Below are 22,421 nucleotides of genomic sequence, written 5' to 3' on the forward strand. Positions count from 1 at the left end.
AATATGCTAAAAGATCGATCATATGTATTGCTGATCAATTCGGCTCGTCTTCACCTCTCCATGAGAGTGTGGCGGTCACTATGATTATCGAGATTCTATGTGCATTTTGATCTCGTTCAGGAAACTGGCACCGCGCTAATGAAGATTGAATTGTAAATTGACATATTTCCTCTACTTCAAGTAAACACTTAAGGAAATAAGTAAAACAATTCACCCCAAAAAAATAAGTAAATACGGGAAAGTGGGCTTAGAGTAGTGACACAAATTACGATTGCTAACGCATAACAAAGAGGTCATAGCTAGATTCTGGTGCCCATTTATCTCTCTTTTCTCATTCTTGTGCTATATTTATGGACCACTTTTATAAATTAAAACGGAAAAAGAAAACATCAGACAACCCTGCTGAATTGAAGAATTGGTCGGGATCCGTTAGGTTTCCGGATACCATGGCACACGCAAAAAAAAAAAAAACATATATGTCTATAGGGGGATGCCACTTTTAGTCCCTATATTTTGGCACGTGTTCGAATACTATCCCTCCACAGATTTTCATTTTATTTTTGACCTTATACTCTATATTTAAGTCTCCGATTGATCTCTAATTTTTTTGGATAAGTAATTTATTGCTAATTAGTTCAAATATTATTTTTCTAATTACCATGATTCACCAACTCAAATAGCTAGAAATCTCATAAACTAAATCCGCCCAAATCAAGTCGAACCTGTTAGATTTAAAACTAGAGAAACGATCAAATAATTTCTGATCTCTATCTCCCTCAATTTCATTTCTAGATTTTTTCCCCATTTGTTTTAAGGAAAATCCAAGCATTTCCCCAGTAAAATTAATAAATAAAATCTCAGGAAAAAAAAAAGAATTTCTATTATGATGTGTAAGTTTGAAGATATGGTGCACGGTTACGACCAGCGCATTCCTCCTACTTCAAAGCAATAATGTAATTGAAAAAATGCTATCTTCACAATTACTAAAAATATGAAAATCCAGCAGAGTGCGCAGTTCATGCATCCACACTAGCTAACTTTTATTAGCACATGTGGCCAAGATCATGGACATACATATATAGCTGATTTGGGAATTATGAGGGAGAAGCCTTTCATGATCTTACGCTCGCATTTATTTTTAAATAATTAAGGCTATATTTGGCAATGCAATCCAGTTTGTGATAAATTAGGATCCAGAGATTCTTTTTTTGCGTTTGATGGTAGTAGAATAAGAATAAGGTTAGATACGATAATATAGCAACTAATCCCGAATTAGCTAGGAGATAGATTTAAGATGGATTACGATAATATTTTTTCATGTAATAATAAAAATTGCTCACTACAAACAAAGCTGTCTCATGTTGAGACGGAAACTTGAGACCGGAAAACTTCCATCATCAACTTGGGACGGAATTTTCTTGGGAACGGACGGAATTTTCATCTCATCCACCTCTAAAATATAATAAAAGAAATATAGGTGGAAGGAAATGAGAAGGAATTTTCCCTCTCTCCAAACAAGAGATGGAAAATTCCACCCCCAAATTCCTTCTCTTACATTTAGATGGAATTCGGGATGGAAAGTTCCGTTCCTCACTGCTCAAGAGATGGAATTTTCCCCCCCAATTTCCGAGTCTTTTTCTGAGATGGAAAATGAGGTCGAATAAGAAAGGGGGAATTAAAAATTTAATAATTTGTATATCTGAAGACGTGCTTATTAATGCTATTAAATATTTCAAGGAAAATCGTGTAATTATTCTTAATAAAATATATTTAAGAATGAGTTTTGGGTAATAATACTTTGTCGGTGGCTGTCTGTAAGGTTTTCGACAAAACCCAATTTCTAGGAGAGGCATACATCTTAAGCTTGGAATTAAAAGGAAACATTAATAAAAAATGATGTAACGTACTGAATCAAGCTTTTGTCTGAAAAATAGCTCCTAAGTTTGATACTCATTGGACACTATCATGCCTCTTTATTTTTTATTTTTCAGTTACAATAGAGACTCATAGGTCTAATGCAAAGAAACTATGCCCCTTATTAGTTATTATTACTTCTATTTCATTGTACTAAACCCATAGTCTCCCCTATAAAAGAAACATTAATTAGTTTTAAATTTCTTATATTAACATCCAGATTCTGAAATTTTTTAATAACCTTTCGCAGTTCTATTTGTACGCAGACAGCAAATTAACATAGTCATAACATGGAATAAGAAATCAATAATATGGATCTATGATTTGGGTGCAAACCAGTAAAAGCTCATGTTTCTAAATGCGTGCATGCATGAAACCCTAGTTTAAAAAATTCTCCCTTATAAAATAATTAAGGTCAAATGAAGATTGGAGAATCACCAGTTCAATAATTTCAAATGATTAGAATAATTAATACAACAGCTAAGTTCCATGATGCTAGTTGATTTTGCCGGGTCAACCCTCACATAAAAAGGCCCTTCAGGGGCTCGTGCCCTATATAACCGCAAATCCATCTTTTCTAAAAATGGTATCATGTTGTCATATATAATATCATTTTTCATTTTATTTCATGGAATATGTTTTGAGTATATTAAATGGGTTGATTCTTGAATGTAAAGTTTATAGTTTTGCTCTTAAAAAGATAGGTACAAGTAAGGTTTGAAAATAATATCAAGTAAGGGAAGGCATGATAGACTTTAAGAAAATGAAAATGTTTGCATTTTATAAATTTATGAAAATAAATTAAAATGTTGGATCTTCCCATATGGATAAAGAGAGGAAAAAATATTACATGTAATTCAAAAAATACGAAACATTACTCTTCTTGGACGAAACGTTATTTTTCAAGTATGAAAATATTTCGTATGGGGGCAACGACTGAGTATTCAGTCTCTTGACCCAAGAATTTGACGGATATATATATAACTCTTCATAAAAAGGTAAAATAGATAGAGAGAATATAGCAAAATGTATGGTGTCAAATCTTATAATGATCGAAAAAAATGAGAAAAACTCGTACACCATATGACATAAAACATGACATTAAATTTTCTAAGGAATAACTTATCAATCATAATGATGGGTCATTTGACCCGGTGAACCAATTAGGTTATATCACTACCTTATCGGGCCGTGATTAATAATATTGATCAACAAAGGAAAATAAAAAGAAAAAAGAGAGAGGGAAATGGTTTCACACTCGCAAAATAAAATTTGAAAAAGAATATTACATATATTACAATTTGTATATCTAGTACATCTAGTACGGAATTTTTTCTAATTTTTTTTAAATAAAAGTTGCGGTAAAAGTATTTTTTGGAAATAGTCCCAATTATAAGGATCGAATCATTTGACATAACACGTTGATCGCATTATGCAGTATCTTATTCGGGTCATATTTAAAAACAGTTAAAATGCGTAACTTTTTGATCTAATGATCGGATCATTTGGTGTAATGCGTTGACCGAATTGAATGGAACCTTATTGTGGTCAAATCTAAAATGCTAAAAGGGAATAACGCGTCGACTTTACGATCGGATCTTTTGGTTAACACGCCATCGTATTAAGTGTTACCTTATTGGATCGGATTTGAAAATACTAAAAAAAGGGGAGGAAATTTTACAAAATGAAAAATAAAAAAAATAAAAAGGTTTATGATTGGATCATTTGGCATAATATGTTGACGGGATTACGTAGTATCTTATTCGGTTTAGATTTGAAAACACTAAAAAGACGTAACATTTCGATCTGATCATGCCATTTGGTGTAACCCATCGATCAAATTACGCGAAACTTTATTGGTGTCAAATATGAAATCAATAAAAAGGCTCAATGCGTTGACCTTATGATAGGATCTTTTGGCATAACGTATCGATCAAATTACTTGATGTATTTTTTGGATGGAATTTGAAAATGCAAAAAAATGCAGCAAAATGTTAAAAAATAAAAAATATGATAAAAAGAAGGGAATGGTAGGGGCGCGAGTGGAAAAAACTGTTGGATAAATTTTTAAATAAAATGGGCCTAATTCGGACTTAAGCCTATATGCAATCCAAAAGTTTAAGCTAATGGGGTACTGAGCCTTTTCAACCGGTGTGGGACATTTTTGTCCTCTCACACTCCCCAATTTTTTCCAACATCCCGCCCTCACGTGGTATCTTGTCGTCTTACACATTCCACATGACCTTAATCAATCGACGGGATCACACGACTTAATCACACCTGCCCTCACTTCGATGTCTCGACATCGGACACAACAGGTGCCTACTCGAGGCGCACGTTACGCTTACACTCGAGCCTACGGGTCACACGGACTTGCGCATACATGCGCGTTATGCACACCTCAGGGCACGAAACCGCCCTACACACCCAAGATTATAACCATGGGCTCTGATACCAATTGGATAAATTTTTTAATAAAATGGGCCTAATTCGAACTTCAGTCCATATGCAATTCAAAAACTTAAGTTAATGAGTTACTGGATTTTTGTCTTTTTATAAACTTTTTCTCATATTTTCCTTTCAACCGGTATGGGACATTAAAACCCACCCAATTCCCCATAGACAGGCGGACCTGCTTTCATTGTTTGTATAATAATTTCTCAAAAGTTTAATTCAAACAACTCACGGTAGAATTCCGACAAAATAAAGCCACCCAAAGCAAATTGAACCTTATCAAATATAAGACTAGAGAAACGATTAATGCCATCTTTCTCTCTATCGATTTCTTGGGCAATTCCAATCATTTTTTTTTGGGTGAATAAATCCAAGCATTTTCCCAGGAAAAATTATAAATAAAATCTTCCTGAAGATTTTAATGCATTAAAAGATAAAATTTCTTATGATGTGTAATTAAGTTTAAAGTTATGGCGCACCCAAGTTAATTATCGGATTACGACCAGCATGTTCCTTCTACTTCACAGCAATAATATAATTGAAAGATAGTAATCTTCTCAATTATTTGATATAGAAAAAAACCAACTCTCTGCGCAGTCTATGCAACAACTAGCTTTTATCATAGCACATGTTTCCAAGATCACGGACATGTATAGCTGACATGGGAGTACGGGGGACCCTTTTATGATCTTACGCTTGAAGTGATATTTAAATAATTAAAGTTGTGTTTGGTAGTCTGATTGTGGATTAAGATAAAGATTTATATATTCTGAAATTCTTATTCTGCATCTGGTGATGGTAGGATTGGGATAAGGGGAGAGATAAGTTTGGATATGATCATCAAGCAACTAATTCAATCAAGCGATGGGGCCAGTATGGATTACGAAAATATTTTTCACATGAACCAACACACCAACAAGTGTTGGTTTAAGAGTTCAACATTTATTTTTCTTAAACAAAGTATCGGATTCGAATATTGTGAATGAAAAAATTTCTTAATGGGAGAGTTTTACTGTCAAACGGGTTGACCTGACTCAAATTGAATTATTTGAGACTTATTGGATTTCAGAAATAAGGATACACCTCCAATTTTTTTTATGTAATGACAGAAATGCCCCTACTATCATCTTCATTTACAAACACAACCGTGGTGAGAGGTAAAGAAGGAATGCTGCAAGAATTGTCATTATATCCAAATAGGGATTCCATCGGAAGTCAACTTCCGAAGGAAAAAATCCGTTGAGAAACCTTTATTGGAGTGTGACGAAACAAGGCTCAACACCGGCCATCACCACCTCGAATTTCTCCCCTTTCCTTTCGGGGAATGTAAAATTTTCACTAGGCCTCATTAGGCCTATCAGCGATGACTCGTTAAATCTTAAATTGATAGGTTGTAAAAATCAATTTCTTATAAATTTGTGATTTATAATTAACTTAATCTTTATTAAAAAAAATATAGCGTAATGGTGCACGATCTCGCCTAACAATTAAGAGGTTAGTGGAATTACCCCAGCCGCTTTCTTAACATTTATGACTTGTTTGGTTTGCAAATGTAATTTTAAAATCATAACTTTAACTTAATTCTACCTACAACAAAACAAAATAACTCATACAAAATCAAAGAGTGGGCCCCATTTATATAACTTTTTTTTTTCACAACAAAACAAAATAACTCATACAAAGTCAAAGGGTGAGCCTCATTTATACCACTTTTTTTAAAATCAAAATTTGATTTTAAAATCATATTTTAAAACCAAACGCAACATTAGTATTTCTCTTTCATTATATAAGACTTATTGGCCTTGTTACTGAAAAAATTAATCTTTCTCTGTGAATATTTTTTTACTCTTAACACCCACCTTCACGTGATAATATGTGGACCATTACGTGCTATGTGCCACAAAAAATCCATCCTAAACAACCGACACGAGCCAAATATCCTTTTTTGTTCTCAGGTGATGTGGGACAAACTAAACACGAGGTGAGCAAACTCTTTAACTCTCGAGTTTTTCTCCACGAGTTCCGTACTCCGACATGGACTAATATGATATGTACTTTTGGTTGCCTTGATACTAAACTTGGTGTGGAGCTGACAGAAGCACATGAAAACATAATCCGTTCTGATACCGTATAAAATTTTTAATGGGCCTATAAGCGATAGGCCCATATCTAATCCAAAAGCTCAAGGTAATAGGTTGCAAAATCTAATCTCTTGTATAAACTCATGGTTTACAACATAATTTTTTCATGTAGATTTTTCTTTACTCTCACGATAAAATATTAAATAAAACAACATGAATTTTGTATATGCAAATTTCACATCAATTGTTAAAGAAATTTTAAACGAACAACGTGTTCTACATTCCAATTAAAAAGTTGCATATCACAGTGTAAATATTGATTCATCAAATATTTTCTTCCCTTTTGTTTACCCTTTTTTTCCAATTAAATTTTAGTTTTTAAATTTAATTTTAACCGTTTCCCTTGAGAATTATTATAATATATAAAAACTAAGGCGTAATATCGTGGATGCCCCATGTATTAAAAAATAAGAGCCCTTTACTCCTCATTCATATGACTTTTTCACTTCTTAGCTCCTCAAATGGCCTTTTCACTTCTATTAAATAAATTTCACCTAATTTTTATTTATAATCGGTTCGATGTGTAGTCATTCAAGTGTCTAAATTATTTGTATAATACCAAGAAATCAAGAATTTTCTTGAAAAATGAGAAGTTTTTTTATATACGCATATTTTAAAAAAAAAATACTAATACATGCTACAAAATCCTTTTAAATAGGTTATTTCATATACATATTAGCTATCTCTTTCGAATCACTCACATTCAATCATCAACATTTCCATCCTTCCATGTGCACTCATATTGGCAACTCTTTCTCACTAGTGTGCACATGCATCACTATTAAGCATGATCAAATTTATCTTATTCATCCTTCACAGTTTAATTTTCTTTTTTTAATTTTTTTTTGATAATGCATACCCCGCACAATGCGTGGGCACGCACCTATTATATAAAGTTGTAGATCTTTACATGTATCAGCCACCTACATGAATAGTGAACTTTGAGATTCCATCCTAACGGGACAACGTCCAAATACAATCTTAAATCTTAACAGTCTAGATGCACATGTATTTGTCAATGTCCCTGGACAAATCGAGCCACTAGCTTTGTATAATTTGTAGACGTGCGTCATAGTGCCATTAATATATTTTTTTTCCGGTTAGAATAGGAGGCTCATGTCCTAATACAAGGAAATTGAAAGGAAATCTAAATAAATGGGAACAAGTAGTCTCAGTGATGATAATCGAACCTGAAACTTCTAGGTTACGAAGTGAGAGTGTTAGCCACTGCACTATACCCCTTTCTCTAGTGCCATTAATATTTGAAGGAATATATATATATATATATATACTTGTATATATTTGATGGAATTTTTTATATTGTCATTAGAGTATATATGAGAATAAGTTACTGGGGAATAATGCATTGTCGGTGATTGTCTAAGGTTTTGCGATAATTCTATGAGATAAGAGGCTTTACATCTGATATTCATGGAATTAAAAGAAAATAATTCTTAAGTTCTAATTATTATCCAAATTCTTCTCTATAGCTTTGAATAATCCTGCCTGCTTATGTGTGTACTTGAATATAGATAGCAAAACCATGGCTACAGACAGCCAACGTGGGATTAGTGTAGGCAGTTTGATGCATTTTCCCATTAAGCAAGCTTTCAGATTCAAGTCTTGATGATAGAGAAAATCTACAGCTAAAAGAGTTTTATCGCTTAGGAAATTGACTCAATTTAAACTTGAATTAGTTGCGGGATACATTAGACTATGGGACACCGGGTGGTACACATGCTGAAAAGAAAAACATGGTTACAACATGGAACTAAAAAAGGAAATTATATATGGTGTGAAAGCAAACCAATAATAGCCCATGTATCCAAAATTACGTGCATGCATGAAACACTAATTAGAGAAATTTTCCCTTTTAAAATAATTAAAGGTCAAATCAAGATTCGAAAATCATTAATTCAATAAATTTCCTTGGATTAAAAAGTTAATATAAGCTAATATTCCATGATTTCAATTGATTTTGCCGGTCAGTACTCGCATATAAAAGGCCCTTCAGGGGCTTGTGCAATATAACTGCAAATCCATCTTTTCTCTCTATTACACAAATATTTCTTCATTTTGAAGAAATTCTTTGAATATTTTCGAGAATAACACTAACGACAGTAATAACAATAATGAATCGGAGCAGCTTCCTTGTTGTCTTTATTACTGTTCTTTTGCTTCCGATCTCAACAGTCCCAGCGAGAACCCGGCAGGGCAAGCACGTACATCATGTCAACAAAAACAATGGAGCTGGCAAACTGAAACTGAAGTTCTACCAGAAGAGCTGCCCACTCGCAGATGCCATAGTGAGGAACATTACATGGAGCAGAGTTAAAGCCGACCGTACCTTGGCTGCTAAGATCCTGAGGCTCCAGTTCCACGACTGTTTTGTCAGGGTACGTTACAGAGGCATTCGGTCCTCAACTCCTATTACAACATGATTCATGTGCACCTGTTTTGCTATAATAGTGCTCCCATACTTATATAATGTTGTAACAGGGTTGTGATGCATCCATCTTATTGGATTCTGTTAATGGCGAGGCTGTGGAGAAAAATGCCATCCCAAACCACTCTCTCTCGGGATATAATGTCATTGATGAGATAAAGTCGGAGCTCGAGGAGAAATGTCCCGAGACAGTCTCATGCGCCGATAATTTAGCGCTTGCAGCTCGGGATGCGGTGTCTTACCAGGTAATCAATCGATCCAAATCAAGTGTTCAAGCTATATTTCCTTGTTTAAGGATCAGTTTAATAATCAATTGAGAGGTATGTGTATAGTAATCGGAAAATTTTAGGGTGCAATGCAATCATTGTACAGTTCAATCACTTTTATTCAGTCTTTGAAAAATACGTGATCGATTGATGAGCAGTTTGGAAAGACCCTATGGAAAGTGTTCACTGGGAGGAGAGATGGGAGAGTGTCATCTGCTTCTGAAGTTTTGAGCAAAATTCCAGGGGGAGCATCAAACTTCACCACACTCCAAAAACAGTTCTCTGACAACGGCCTCGATGTCCCGGACCTTGTCGCTTTATCTGGTAAGTAACTCCGGTATTTTGTTTCATTAACGATGATAAAATATCGTACGCGATTAACACGTGAGTGAGGTGGAATTGGTAATCAGGTGCCCATACCATTGGGGTGGCACGCTGCGTTGTGATCTCCAGAAGGCTCTTCAATTTCACTGGGAAGGGCGACACCGACCCTTCGCTCGACCCAGGATACGTGAAAGAACTGAAGGAGAAATGTGCCAACCCTCCCCACAATCCGACAACCACGGTAGTCGAGTTTGATCCGAAGAGCTCTCTCTCTTTTGACAGTCACTATTTCGTCGCCCTAAGCAAGCATCAGGGCCTTCTTCAATCGGATGCGACCTTGCTCACCAACCCGACATCGGCTTCTTACGTGAAAGCTTTTCAGAATTTCGAAGATTTTATGGCTCAGTTCGGGGAGTCTATGAAGAAGATGGGAAACATAGGAGTTTTGACCCAAAACCAGGGAGAGATCAGGAAGAATTGCCGAGTTGTCAACTAATATGGTTTTATAACCCACATGCTGATATGTCTCTTCTTGTTTTGGCTAATTTGGTTTCTTTCTTTGTGTTCAGTAAAATCATGGGTGTGAGACTAATCTCACTGGGGCATCGATTTGACCCTGACTAAGAGATTAATTTTCTCTCTTATTTTGATTGTAATTGTGTATTGAAATAATTAATTAATAACACAATTGTATAATAAGGCGAATGCATATAATAAAAATGTCACTCTCTTATAAATTGTAATATGTGTAGTGTCGGCATTTCGGGAAGATGAAAGTGAAACTAAATGAGGCTTATGCCTTTAAATAGTATGGATATAGATACATATGAAAAAAAGAAAAAAGAAAAACTGTGCAGCGCACGTGTGTCAAACTAGTATGCCGCAAAATTCGATTATAAATGCCGCAGTCCATGTGTGGGGCAACATCACCAAACCCGCCCAAATGGAATCTAATCATCTCAACATTTAAGGGAAAAGACCAATCGTATTGTATCGTACTCCTATTATATATCTCAATATAATTTTCACTTCTAGATTTTGCTTTTGTTCATGTTTTTAGGCAAACCGAAGCATTTTTCCCTGTGAAAACAGAACTGAAACGCGATAAATCCTTCGTACATGATCGAGTGTCTTATATGTTGTGTAATTGTGAAATGTGGTGCAAAAAATTATAAGGTTAGAACCAGTAACTCTTTTGTTGCAAGCAGGGACGGACCTACGATTTAAGCGCGGGGTGGGGGGTGGGGGCCGAGTCCTTAGCGGGGCAAAAGAACAAGTACCTTTGCCGAATTGGGAGACGAATATAAGTAACATCACTAAAAATGAAAGAAAAATTTATGATTTTTCATATAATGTTAAAATTTTTTTGGGGAGGCGATTGCCACCCCAACCCCACTCGGTCTCCCTGTGGTTGCAAGCAATAATATATAATTGAAAAACATTATATTCATGCGAATTACAAAAAATAAAAATGAAAATCCAGCACCGCTCAATCTATGGACTAGCTTTTAGCACGTTTCTAAGATCAGGGACATGATCGTTATTGATTTGCACAAATATTCCATTAATATTCTGTTTTTTCTCCAGATGGGATTTTATGTTTTCTGTTCCAAAATTCTGTGGAGTTCTGTTTGCACAAAGACAGCGAAACATGGCCAACCCAAAAAATATAAAAGACAGGAAGTCACGGTTAAATCTTGAAAAAGATGTTAAACAGTTAATTAGTTCCATTGCTTGTCGAATTTGCTGGGTCAGTTTTCCCATATCAAAGGCCTTCTCTGGGCGTTGTGCCCTATATAAAACCACAGACCAATCTTTTCTCTATCACCCAATTCTTAGGATTGTACTCGAGAACAATAATACATAATAACAATATAATGACTCAGAGCAACTTTCTTGCTGTCTTGTTCACCGTTCTTTTTCTTCCGATCGCAGCGGTCCCAGCAAGAACCCTAGACAATGGCAAGGAATATGACAACGGCAACAAAGGCGACAAGCTGCATGAGCACTTCTACAGCGAGAGCTGCCCGCTTGTAGAGGCAATCGTGAGACACATGATATGGATCAGAGTTGCAGCCGACCCAACCTTAGCAGCTAAGCTCCTGAGGCTTCAATACCACGACTGTTTCGTCAGGGTATGTTACAAACTCATCATCGGGGTCCCTCAATTTCTCACTGCAATATGATACATGTCCACGTACTTCCCGATACATTGTCAGGTTATTTTTGAAAGATCACCGATTATGCAATTTGGTATAGATGCCTATAGTTTTGGATTTGTTACGGTGCTCGTGCTTATAATGTTGGGTGACAGGGTTGTGACGCATCGGTCCTGTTGGATTCTATTGGTGGCGAGACTGTGGAGAAAGATGAACTCCAGAACCTTTCTCTTGGGGGATATGATGTCATTGATGAGGTAAAGTTGGTGCTCGAATTGTTATGTCCCGGGACGGTCTCGTGCGCCGATATCTTAGCTCTGGCAGCTCGAGATGCAGTTTCTTATCAGGTAACCTGTCCAAATCCGGCTACCATATTTACGTGCTTATTTCTTAAGGATCATTTTAATCGAAAAGTATGTAAAGCAATCAATTCTCTGTTTCTTAATGATCCATCGAGCAGTTTGGAAAGCCGATGTGGGATGTATTTACTGGAAGGAGAGATGGGAGAGTGTCATTGGCTTCTGAAGCTTCGAGCAAAATTCCATCAGGATATTCGAACTTCACCACGCTCCAGAAACAGTTCTCGGACAATGGACTCGATGTGTTGGACCTTGTTGCATTATCAGGTAACTCAAGCATTTCTTTTTCGGTCACAACTAACTCGACTACTTGATCATGCCGTTATCGATCAATGAGGCATCACATCTTTTCAAAGCTCATTCATATTTACATACATATATTCAGGTGCACACACCATCGGAATGGCACACTGCGTGGTGGCCAAGAAAAGGTTCTTCAACTTCACCGGGATTGGCGACACGGACCCTTCGTTGGACCCAGCTTATGCAAGACAAGTATTGGATAAATGCACCCACTCTCCCAACGATCAGGAAACAACAGTCGAGATGGACCCTGGTAGCTCTCTCTCTTTCGACAGCCACTACTATGTCACTCTAGGCCAAAACCGAGGCCTTTTCCAGTCGGATGCAGTGTTGCTCACCGACTCCACGTCGGCTTCTTACGTGAAGGCTTTTGAGGACTTCGACAAATTCATGGATCAATTTGGTGTCTCTATGAAGAAGATGGGGAATATAGGAGTTCTTACCCAAAATGAGGGAGAAGTCAGGAAGAATTGCCGAGTGGTCAATACGGATGGCAGGGGATCTGTAAACGAGCATTTCATCGTTCCCACTCTGATAGGTGATTAACTAATTTTACCCATTGAGTCATGGGAAGGGTTTGCCAATTTGAGTTCAAACCTGTAGGGTTTGGAAAGAACTTAGAATTTCACTTCAAAACTCATCCCAAAAACTCGTTAAGGTGAATTTTTTTTTTTGGGGGGCCAGTTCACTATAGTGCAGAAATGCCCAATGCTCTTAAGATTTCCCACGTCTAACGAACCAAATTCATTCAAATCCTACCCAAATACTATGAGTTAAATTGTATATCATTCATTATACTAGGCCATGTGCCTTCCTTAAAACCGAAAAAACAAATTGTATGCCCTTTGCTAGCATATATAGTGGAAATTTATAGCTGCGTATAAATTTAGAGCTCTGTTCTTATTTTCTGGTTTGAAATTTGTGTAGTTTCCATATGCCAACGAATGTACAGCTGGAACAGTTGAATAAAAGAACTGATCACCCGATAAATTGTCTCATTAAAAAGACAAAAAAAAAAGACATGGATTGGTTCAAGCGGTTTGATTCTTATCCCTCTTAAGCAAAATCTCAGGTTCGAATCCTTGTGAATACAGAAAATTCATACTGTGAGAGTTTTACCCTTTAATGGATCGACCCAGTTCAACTGGATTAGTCATGACTCAATTGAGTTTCCAAATACCACAGTTCACACCGAAAAAAAAGACCAAAAAAAAAAAGCTATCATAAGCTAAATTAAGAGCTAGAATACATGATTATATATAGTTGCTATACTGCGTAGATTAATCAAACATATGCCATCCTCTTAGTACTTCTTATATATGTTATTCTCAATTGTTATACGATCACGATAGCCCTAGCTTCCTCCTGTTGTGTGAATTATTTCCGGGACGATCGCTTCTAATTAGTAGGGTAGGGTTTCCTCTAGAATTGATTTCATGATCAATAATTATATAAATTCCAATAATTTTGATGAAATTCCCTATTAATTTCGACTTCTTTCTAGATCTGAGCCCTCTTCTTAGTCGATATCTGAAATCTCCACCGTTGTCCTAATTGTCCTGATTCAGATGTGAAGCATGGCCTCGTATATGTTTACTCCAATCAACATGCATGAGCGACTGCTCGTTACATAGGTGCATGCTTATCTTGTAGCAAATCAGTATTCAATGATATCTTTATTGAGGTTGACCAGAAACCGTTGACCAGTGCATGGTGCAAGTAAAACCTAGAGAGAGTCGATATATAGGTGATGTATACGCGTATACAGCTAGCTACCATGCAGAAAGAGCCCATATGTATACATATTATATATATATATTCTCCTCTGGTCTTCCGCACAGTACCAAAAATATCCTTCTATCTAATATTTTAATTTAGTTTTCTTTTAAAATATATATATATATATATATATATATTTAAATCAACTCAATACTTCGGTGACTTTTTTTTTTTGCCTTGATAAAAGTGATCTGAAGCAACCAACATAGCAAGCTCCGTAAGACGTAATCATACGGGTCCGCTATAAAATGTCCGATTTAAACCATAATTACACCAGGACCGAGGGTTGATTCTCGTCAAAAGCGATGACTTTTTAATTACTTCCAACAACACAATGTCAATGTGATTAAGAATGCTATCGCGAAAAGAAAGTGGATGTGGTCCAATGAATTGGGCTCAGCCTGATACTCTCAGTGGTCTAATATATTCGTTTCACTTCTGATTTCATTTTAGGTTTAGAGATCACTTTTCTAACTAGAAAAAGAAAACAACAAAGATTTCATCGAGAACAGAAATGTGGATTATATACCTTCGAAGGATTAAGCTCGGAGATCACAATTAGAATTAACAAGTTCACTTTCTTTCATTCTTTTTTTTTTCCCCCCTTTGCCCAGAAAAGTTCACTGTGGACGTCACAAAAAATTAAGGTTGAAAGTCAACGATAAATTGAGGGAGGGTAATGTTGACTTTCAAACTAAGAAAGCCGGGAATCATGTTTCTTGCCGGGTTTCAATCCCCGATGCCTTGTTTCACAGTTGAATTTACGCGTGCATTGTTTTTGAAGAAATTACACAACCTCTTAGAAATTAAAAGAACATAATATCATAATCATCATTATTATTAGCATTATTATTATCGTCGTCATCATCATCATTTTATTATTATTTATTATTATTATTATTATCATCATCATTATTGTTATTATTATTATAAATGAATTATTATGAAAAACTCTTTCTCCTAAAAATGACAAAAAAAATCTTTAGTAATCATTACTTAACATAATTAAATTATCACTCATTAATACAACAACTGTACCTTCAATGGCTAATATAACCATAATTTCTCTTACCAAGTTAATTCCCAATCTCTTCTTACCATATAAATCCATAATATTAAATTCACATAATTCTTTCTCATCAGAAGATCTTGAATTTTTTTTGAGATTTTGCGGAATATTCAAATGACAAATTCCCCTTTTTTTAAGCAAAAAAAGTTCTTTATGACATTTTGGTATGAGCTTTTGGATCCACCTTTTTCAATTTTCCTACTTTCCACATGACAATAAATTTATATGCAACAGAAAAGAGAATAGGGAGATATTAACTACAAGTATTTATTAAATGTACTAGAATTTAAAACATCAAGCTGAAAGGATAACTACTTCCATTGAGTATGTTTATTTTTTGTCTTCTACTAATCTCTAGTAAAATATATTTATAATTTCAATCAATGGTATCCTTAGTCTTCTTCATGCCCTACTATAAGCTTATATTCTGTTGTTTACCTAATCGGATTTGAATTCAATAGTTGAGCCAACTTAACGGTTCATCTCAATATAATTCCAGCCAAAATCAGGTACCTCATGCCTCTTCACTCTTTCTCGTGGCTAGTATCATGAGTTTCTCTAATTTATATCATGCACAAGTATTACACATAACACCATAGTAAATATAAAAATTATCAATGAAAAATTTCTTACGAAGTATCCACAGTCATTTATTGGTAATTTATTTAGAAAATATTGACAAAATTTTCAAGAAAATTCCACTAGTATTGAGTCCGTATTAAGAAAAATATCAGTGGATTTTCTAAATTTATATTAAAATTTTAGAATTAATTGATCTATGAAATTTTTTGATGAGTTACTACTGGATGTTTCATGAGTATTTCCTTTCAAAAATACCAATGGAGTTCAAACAAATTTTCAGCAAATTTTTTCAAAATTTATATTGATTTATTTATATAAATCATTCTACGGACCAAAAACTTTCCATGAATACTTGACAAACATTCTACCATCAATGATTTTTTGAAAGTACGGATAAAATTTTTTACGAGTTCCTTGAATACAAAAGTATGCATTACAAAAAATACTAAAAAAAAGAGATGCATAGTTTTAAAGAAGAGGGAAATACACCTTATTAATTACTAAGTTCTTTTTTCTTATTTTCTTTACTCTTCTCTCAGAGTTTTTTTTCTCTACGGGCAACGATATCATTATATGCACTGTCATTGTAGTGCCTGCTACCACCTCCTACTTTGCACAGGCCGAGAGTCCTCGCGCTCTCAATATGCAACCTTCATAAGCTCCTGTCATTTTTATTCTCCATCCTCAGGTGTGAAACAAGAGGGATAAGTTGTCTCCAATTCAATTATCAACAAAATTTATCCCAAGCTTCCAACGAAAACAAATGAATTAAGTAAATTGAAATTATACTTGCTCTTATGCCTTATGTAGAGTCGAAACTAAGTGTATCGTTTGTTTCTTTAGTTTTATCTATGAAAGGTAAGTTCTAATACTATATACGAATGTAAGTCACTGAAAAATTTATATATATATATATATATATATAAAGTCGGGTCTATCAAACTTCCTTTAAATTTTCTTTTGCCAAAAACCACAATTGACCCAAGTCCTGAATTTGAAGGAGAAACACAAATAAATTTCCTAATGTTTTTTATTTTCGGTATTCTTGATCCATCTGAGTTGGGTTTTTCCGGATTGTCGGCTTATGGGTGCTATTGCTAGACTATTCGTGGAAATAATATTTCTATTAATTACTTTTTAACCTTGTGTTGAAAATCTGAATTCATTTTTTTGACTTTCCTTTAAGATATTTTATTTATATGAAAGATTAATTCAAATAAATATATCAAATGGAAATTATTTCTGTTTTTTTGGGTTAGCCCCTATAACTATTGTAAATTATTCCTGACTTTTTTATTTTATTTTTAAGTTAAAGTGATGACGAATTTCTGATTAAACGCAGTTAAAAATCCATCCAAAAAGAGTTAATATTGATTTATTTGTGATTATTTATATATTTCATTTGTAAAACAAAGAATGTCATTGATTTTGAGTTCCTAAATATTTGGTAAGTCCATTAATTCTCGTATTCTTGTACAAGTATATATTATAATATTTTAGTATTATGTAATTTAATTTAATCAAGTTTCACGTGCAATGAATAAGTGATTTCACCAGTATATACATATGTATCCACGCACATATAACGCTCTTGTTCTAGATGATTACTTATCTCTTATTGAGGGGAAAAAAGATAATTGTTAGCTCATCATCATAGTGAAAATGTCTATTTCCCCCCAAAAAAAGATCCTCTATACAAGAGAGTTGAGCAATTATCGTCCCTCATTTTTGTTCTGATCAATACGTATGTACACCGTTCTTTAACTTTTATAGAACTGTCGGGCCGTGACACTCGGACATACGTATACGATATACTCATATCATTCTGTCATATTATTATTAGTATAATAGCTCGCCAATTATAATTTGAATTCCTACATCTTACCAATCCAATGGCTACAAACAAGCTAGTGGGCAATAAAATACTGAGGTCTTTTTTTCGGCGAAAATATAAATCAAGCTTAAGAAGCCGAACTGTATTAAACTAATGGGAAGAGATTTGGTGGCATTTGGAGGAGAGATTTGACCCTGCCAAAAGCCTAATTAAGGTCACGGGGCAACTTAATAAATCGATCGAGAGATGATCACTGCTTTTCCTTCTTTCTTTTTTTCTAATTAAAAGAAAGGCCAATGGATCTAATATTATGAAATATGAATTGCAGTAGTTAATAAAGATATATGTTTTTGTCCCGTCATGGATATCAATCTGAACCTCTTTATTATCAAAGTGTGCAACTGTGCTACACCCCTTGATGAGAGATCATCGCTAATTAAATAATGTTTTTTTATCAGCGTGTGTTGATTTAAGTGGTTCGGCGCTTGTTCCGCTTAAGCAATGTCTCGAGTTCGAGTCCTTGTGAGTGCGAAAAATTCACGTTGGAAGAGCTTTACCCCTTAGTGGACTGAATCTGCTCAATTGGTTTAGTAGGGATTTAATTAAGATTTCGGATACCATGCCTCACATAAAAAAAAAAATGCTTTTTTTAAAGAAATTGGGCCAAAGACCAACTTAATATTTTTAATGTTGCTTGAACCAAAAAATATTGCTTGAACGGATTGCCAAGATCTGTCCAAGGTTTGACATTTCAAGGATGGAGGTATATAAAATATACAAACATATCGATGTATGAATATATCTATATACATCCATACTGTCTATAAAAGGAAACCTATCCCGAGTTTCATATTGTTCAAGCATCAATATCCGATATACCATCTTCCTCTTTTCTTCTTCTTCTCGTGTCTCATCTTCTACAGCTTATTGTAGGATTACATTCCATTCAGTTTCCGCTGTTTGATCGAAAATGACCCGCAAACAAAGTCACCTCTCGATGTTCTTACTATATGCTCTGGTGCTTGGAGTTGCTTTACGGACTAGCAATGCTGGTGATCTTAGGAAGAACTTCTACAAGAAAAGTTGCCCTCAAGCTGAGCAACTTGTGAGGGACATCACATGGAGCAAGGCCCGAACAAACCCTGCTCTCGGTGCAAAGCTACTCAGGATGCACTTCCACGACTGTTTTGTTAAGGTAAAAAAGAATAGGGAAAAGTACAAAAATCTCTCTTTAATTTGAGCTTGAGACAAATTGAATCCTGTGATTTTTCGAGGGACAAATAACACTATATGATTCACTTCATGAGACATAATGGATCTCACTGTTAATAATAATTAATTGCACGAAAGAATTTCTTAAATTGTAGAGACACATAACAAACTTGACATATGATAGTCAATAATTTACTTAGCTTTTTTGGATTTTCACGTCCCAAAACACAAAGAAACAAATGAACTAGCATCCCATCGTCGTCGTTGTTGTCGTGTCTACTTATAAAAAAAAATACTTATTAATTATCTACGTGTATCCACTCATACACTTATGTTTTCTTGTTTGATTTCGAAGAAGGTTTATGGGCCCGAAAAGCAAATGAGGTAATACAGAAATTCTAATAATCAAACTCGACACCTCTTGATTATGTGTCACGCCTTATGCTACTACACTAATTAATCCCTTCCTCATTTGCATGCGTTTTACTTTAGAAATTTTTTTTTTACCAACGTGGATTGGTTCAAGTAACTCGGCACTCATTCCGCTTAAGTAAATTCTTTGGTTCAAGTCCTTGTGAATGTAAAAAATTCATGTTGAGAGAGTTTTATCCTTTAATGGACCGACCTAGCTTTGCTGGATTAGTCAGGCCCAATTAGACTTCCGGATACCATGATTCACACTGAAAATGAAGTTCTATTTTTTTGGTGAAAAATAAAAGGTTGTTTCTTGGACTGTACATAAACAAAGACACAACTCTTCTACTCACATAAATGGTTATTACAGGGCTGCGATGCATCAATACTGCTAGATCCGGTCGGAACGAACCAATCCGAGAAAAATGCTGTCCCAAACCTTACACTCGATGGCTATGATGTGATAGATGAAATCAAGACCCAAATCGAGCAAAAATGCGCCGGAGTTGTATCCTGTGCAGACATCCTTTCTCTGGCTGCTCGTGATGCCGTGTCATTCCCGGTATTTGTGTAATTTAGCTCGGACAATAGTAATGCAGAGAGTAGTCCAGTTATATATATATATATATATTTTCAGAGCAGCATTGATCTCATATACGATGATGTTCAACTGTTAATTTATGCAGTTTAAGAAGGCAATGTGGGATGTGCTAACGGGCAGAAGGGACGGGAATGTGTCGCTTGCGTCCAACGTGAACGGGAACATCCCTTCTCCTTTTTCCAATTTCGGCACACTCGCGCAGATATTCTCCAAGAAAGGCCTTAACGTTAATGATCTCATCGTTCTTTCAGGTACCATTAATTGAACTCTTGCACGAAAAATCAAATGACGTGTAGACATATTTTAGGGTATCAAATGTTATAATTGATAACATCATAGCCTTTTCAATTTCCAGATCATGACGATGAAAACGGTTGCTCTATCATTACTCGCGTTGATGGAATAGAGTGATTGTGTCAGACATATTATTATGATTAGTTAAGAAATAGAATATCTTGGAATAAGATCATATCGATCTTTAGGTTAGTTGATATCTCTCGAATTTTTCAAATTTTCAATATCCGATTTGAAGTGTAATAGATTGGACATACTTATATATATATATATATATATATATATATATCTTAATTAAAGATTAATGCACGACGACAACGACACTCGTTTCTTGTTTCTCAAAAAAGAAAAAAGAAAAAAAAGAAGCTGGTCAAAAATCAAGTTTTGATTTGTTTGACGATTTTCAAAGTCAAAATTCACAATAGACATACAATACAACCTTTGCAAGTCAACCTTGCCTTGTGTATATATAATAGAGATCACGTGCTACCAAAAACATTGTTTGAATTAAATTACATACTATTGTATGATCTGAGACTCTCTAAATTTCTACTGTATAGGTGCACACACACTTGGAGTAGCCCGTTGTGGCACATTCTCTAGGCGGTTGTACAACTTCACCGGGAAAGGCGACTCCGACCCCTCCCTGAACGCTACGTATGCGGCTTCCCTGAGAACTCAGTGCCCTAACCCTGCGAACCTGAGCACCACCGTGGAGTTGGATCCTCAGAGCTCAACCTCGTTTGACAGCCACTACTATGACATCCTCGTGCAGAATCAGGGTCTGCTCCAGTCTGATGCAGTGCTTCTCGCAAACAAGGCTGCAGTGAAGATCGTGCAGGGACTGCGGTCAGCAAATGCATTCTTCTCCGAGTTCGGGAAGTCGATGAAGAAGATGGGGAACATCGAAGTCCTCACCGGAACTGCCGGGATGATTAGGAAGCAATGTAGGGTTGTAAACTCTTGAAATAAGGATTAACTGGTTTCCTAATCAACTATAAGACCTTATTCCTAAATCCCAAGCCAATAAGTTTTTAACCTATGCTTTCTCCTTTACGTGTCTTATGTAATGTTTTAGTTAACCGCTAATAATTGTCTAGTTGGCAAAAATTATAATTGTTTTATGTAAAGTGTATACCTTTTCTTTTTCCAGTAAGACTATTAAATCCTCAGCAAATGGATCAAAATTAATCTTATTCAGCGTCGGCTTAGTCCTCCCGTGTTTTTTACTCTTTCTCCCGGGTCCTGCTCTCTTGAAGTTAGTTAATCGAATACCAAACAACCAAAATAAAATTTTGAATTGGGGGTCGTGGATCACTGAGAGATAATATATAATTAGAATGGTTGATTTTCAAATTAAGAAATGGTTAACATATCAAAAATTTATGAAGGATTGAAGAACATCCTAAAAAAACAACAAGTTCGAGCCCACTCCTGTAAGGAAGAGAACATAAATTCGAACCTCAGGAAGCGCATTTGTTGGGAGGAGGAGTAATTTTTAATGCTCGATTCTCTGGAATTGTCAGATTAATGTCTCCCACAATTTTCTCCACCAAAAAGGGAAAAAAAAAAAGAAAAAAAAAAGAACATTCTATCCAATTTCCCCACAAATTTCGTTTCTTAATGGAATTCACTTGGGTTATCAAAAAAAAATAATAATACAAATATCCTTATGAAATCAAAATTCTCGGATTGAATGGTTATCGAGGTATATCAGTATTTTTAAACCCAGCTTGGCCTTGTCAATTGGTTCGCCTGCGACCCGTTACCTTGGTCTGGTCAGTTTTGCAATGGACTCATATTGCTTAAAGATCCTGCGAGAACCAGCAACCTAGTCAACCCATCGGCCCAGTAGATTCGGCCTCTGGCGGTCGAACCGGTTTATCAGAAGAATCCTTTCCTTTTCAAATTTTTTTCTAAGAAGGTTCAAATAAAAGGGATATAGGAAAGGCTATTAGATTTATGGATCAGGATATGAGTTGTTCAATTTGATGCTTATTCATAAAATATACTAGGAAGGGGCCTCGCTATGCTGTAGATCTCCAAAAACTTATTTTGTTAACGATTAATATTTTTATACGACCAAAGTATTATAACATATGTTAGTAATATTGAAAAGTATATTGACAACTTAACATAGATTGATTTATTTTAAAACTGATGAACACTCCAATTTCGAAATTATTCTAATTTTGTAAACATACATGAACGTGAAGGAAAAATAAATGAGAAGCACAATTAAATTATATTATAAGATAACTATGAAAATG

General features: G+C 35.2%; 3 protein-coding genes across 3 annotated transcripts; all 3 read left to right on the forward strand.

The window, feature by feature from the left end:
- The first annotated feature begins 8,641 nt into the window (after positions 1-8,641).
- LOC116208979 (peroxidase 24-like) lies at positions 8,642-10,041 on the forward strand. Its single transcript, XM_031542555.1, has 4 exons — positions 8,642-8,905; positions 9,009-9,200; positions 9,380-9,545; positions 9,632-10,041. Exons 1-4 carry the CDS (start codon positions 8,642-8,644, stop codon positions 10,039-10,041), a joined length of 1,032 nt encoding a protein of 343 aa, XP_031398415.1.
- Positions 10,042-11,422: 1,381 nt separating this feature from the next.
- On the forward strand, positions 11,423-13,331 carry LOC116208980 (peroxidase 24-like). The gene is made up of 4 exons (XM_031542556.1): positions 11,423-11,680; positions 11,860-12,051; positions 12,165-12,330; positions 12,449-13,331. Exons 1-4 carry the CDS (start codon positions 11,423-11,425, stop codon positions 12,910-12,912), a joined length of 1,080 nt encoding a protein of 359 aa, XP_031398416.1. The 3' UTR covers positions 12,913-13,331.
- Positions 13,332-18,491: 5,160 nt separating this feature from the next.
- Positions 18,492-21,351, forward strand: LOC116208707 (peroxidase 24-like). The gene is made up of 4 exons (XM_031542254.1): positions 18,492-18,825; positions 19,627-19,818; positions 19,943-20,108; positions 20,712-21,351. The coding sequence occupies exons 1-4, from the start codon at positions 18,601-18,603 to the stop codon at positions 21,116-21,118; spliced, it is 990 nt and encodes a 329-aa protein (XP_031398114.1). The 5' UTR covers positions 18,492-18,600; the 3' UTR covers positions 21,119-21,351.
- Positions 21,352-22,421: the final 1,070 nt, after the last annotated feature.

This window comes from Punica granatum, chromosome 5 (assembly GCF_007655135.1).
Source record: "Punica granatum isolate Tunisia-2019 chromosome 5, ASM765513v2, whole genome shotgun sequence".
NCBI lineage: Eukaryota > Viridiplantae > Streptophyta > Magnoliopsida > Myrtales > Lythraceae > Punica > Punica granatum.

Excerpts from the sequence above, each read along its gene's own strand:
- LOC116208979 (XM_031542555.1), top strand. The coding sequence starts at position 8,642 with ATGAATCGGAGCAGCTTCCTTGTTGTCTTTATTACTGTTCTTTTGCTT. Across the intron at positions 8,906-9,008 it reads TCCACGACTGTTTTGTCAGG|GGTTGTGATGCATCCATCTT; the intron begins GTACGTTACAGA and ends ATGTTGTAACAG. Across the intron at positions 9,546-9,631 it reads GGACCTTGTCGCTTTATCTG|GTGCCCATACCATTGGGGTG; the intron begins GTAAGTAACTCC and ends ATTGGTAATCAG.
- LOC116208980 (XM_031542556.1), top strand. The coding sequence starts at position 11,423 with ATGACTCAGAGCAACTTTCTTGCTGTCTTGTTCACCGTTCTTTTTCTT. Across the intron at positions 11,681-11,859 it reads ACCACGACTGTTTCGTCAGG|GGTTGTGACGCATCGGTCCT; the intron begins GTATGTTACAAA and ends GTTGGGTGACAG. Across the intron at positions 12,331-12,448 it reads GGACCTTGTTGCATTATCAG|GTGCACACACCATCGGAATG; the intron begins GTAACTCAAGCA and ends ACATATATTCAG.
- LOC116208707 (XM_031542254.1), top strand. The coding sequence starts at position 18,601 with ATGACCCGCAAACAAAGTCACCTCTCGATGTTCTTACTATATGCTCTG. Across the intron at positions 18,826-19,626 it reads TCCACGACTGTTTTGTTAAG|GGCTGCGATGCATCAATACT; the intron begins GTAAAAAAGAAT and ends TGGTTATTACAG. Across the intron at positions 20,109-20,711 it reads TGATCTCATCGTTCTTTCAG|GTGCACACACACTTGGAGTA; the intron begins GTACCATTAATT and ends TCTACTGTATAG.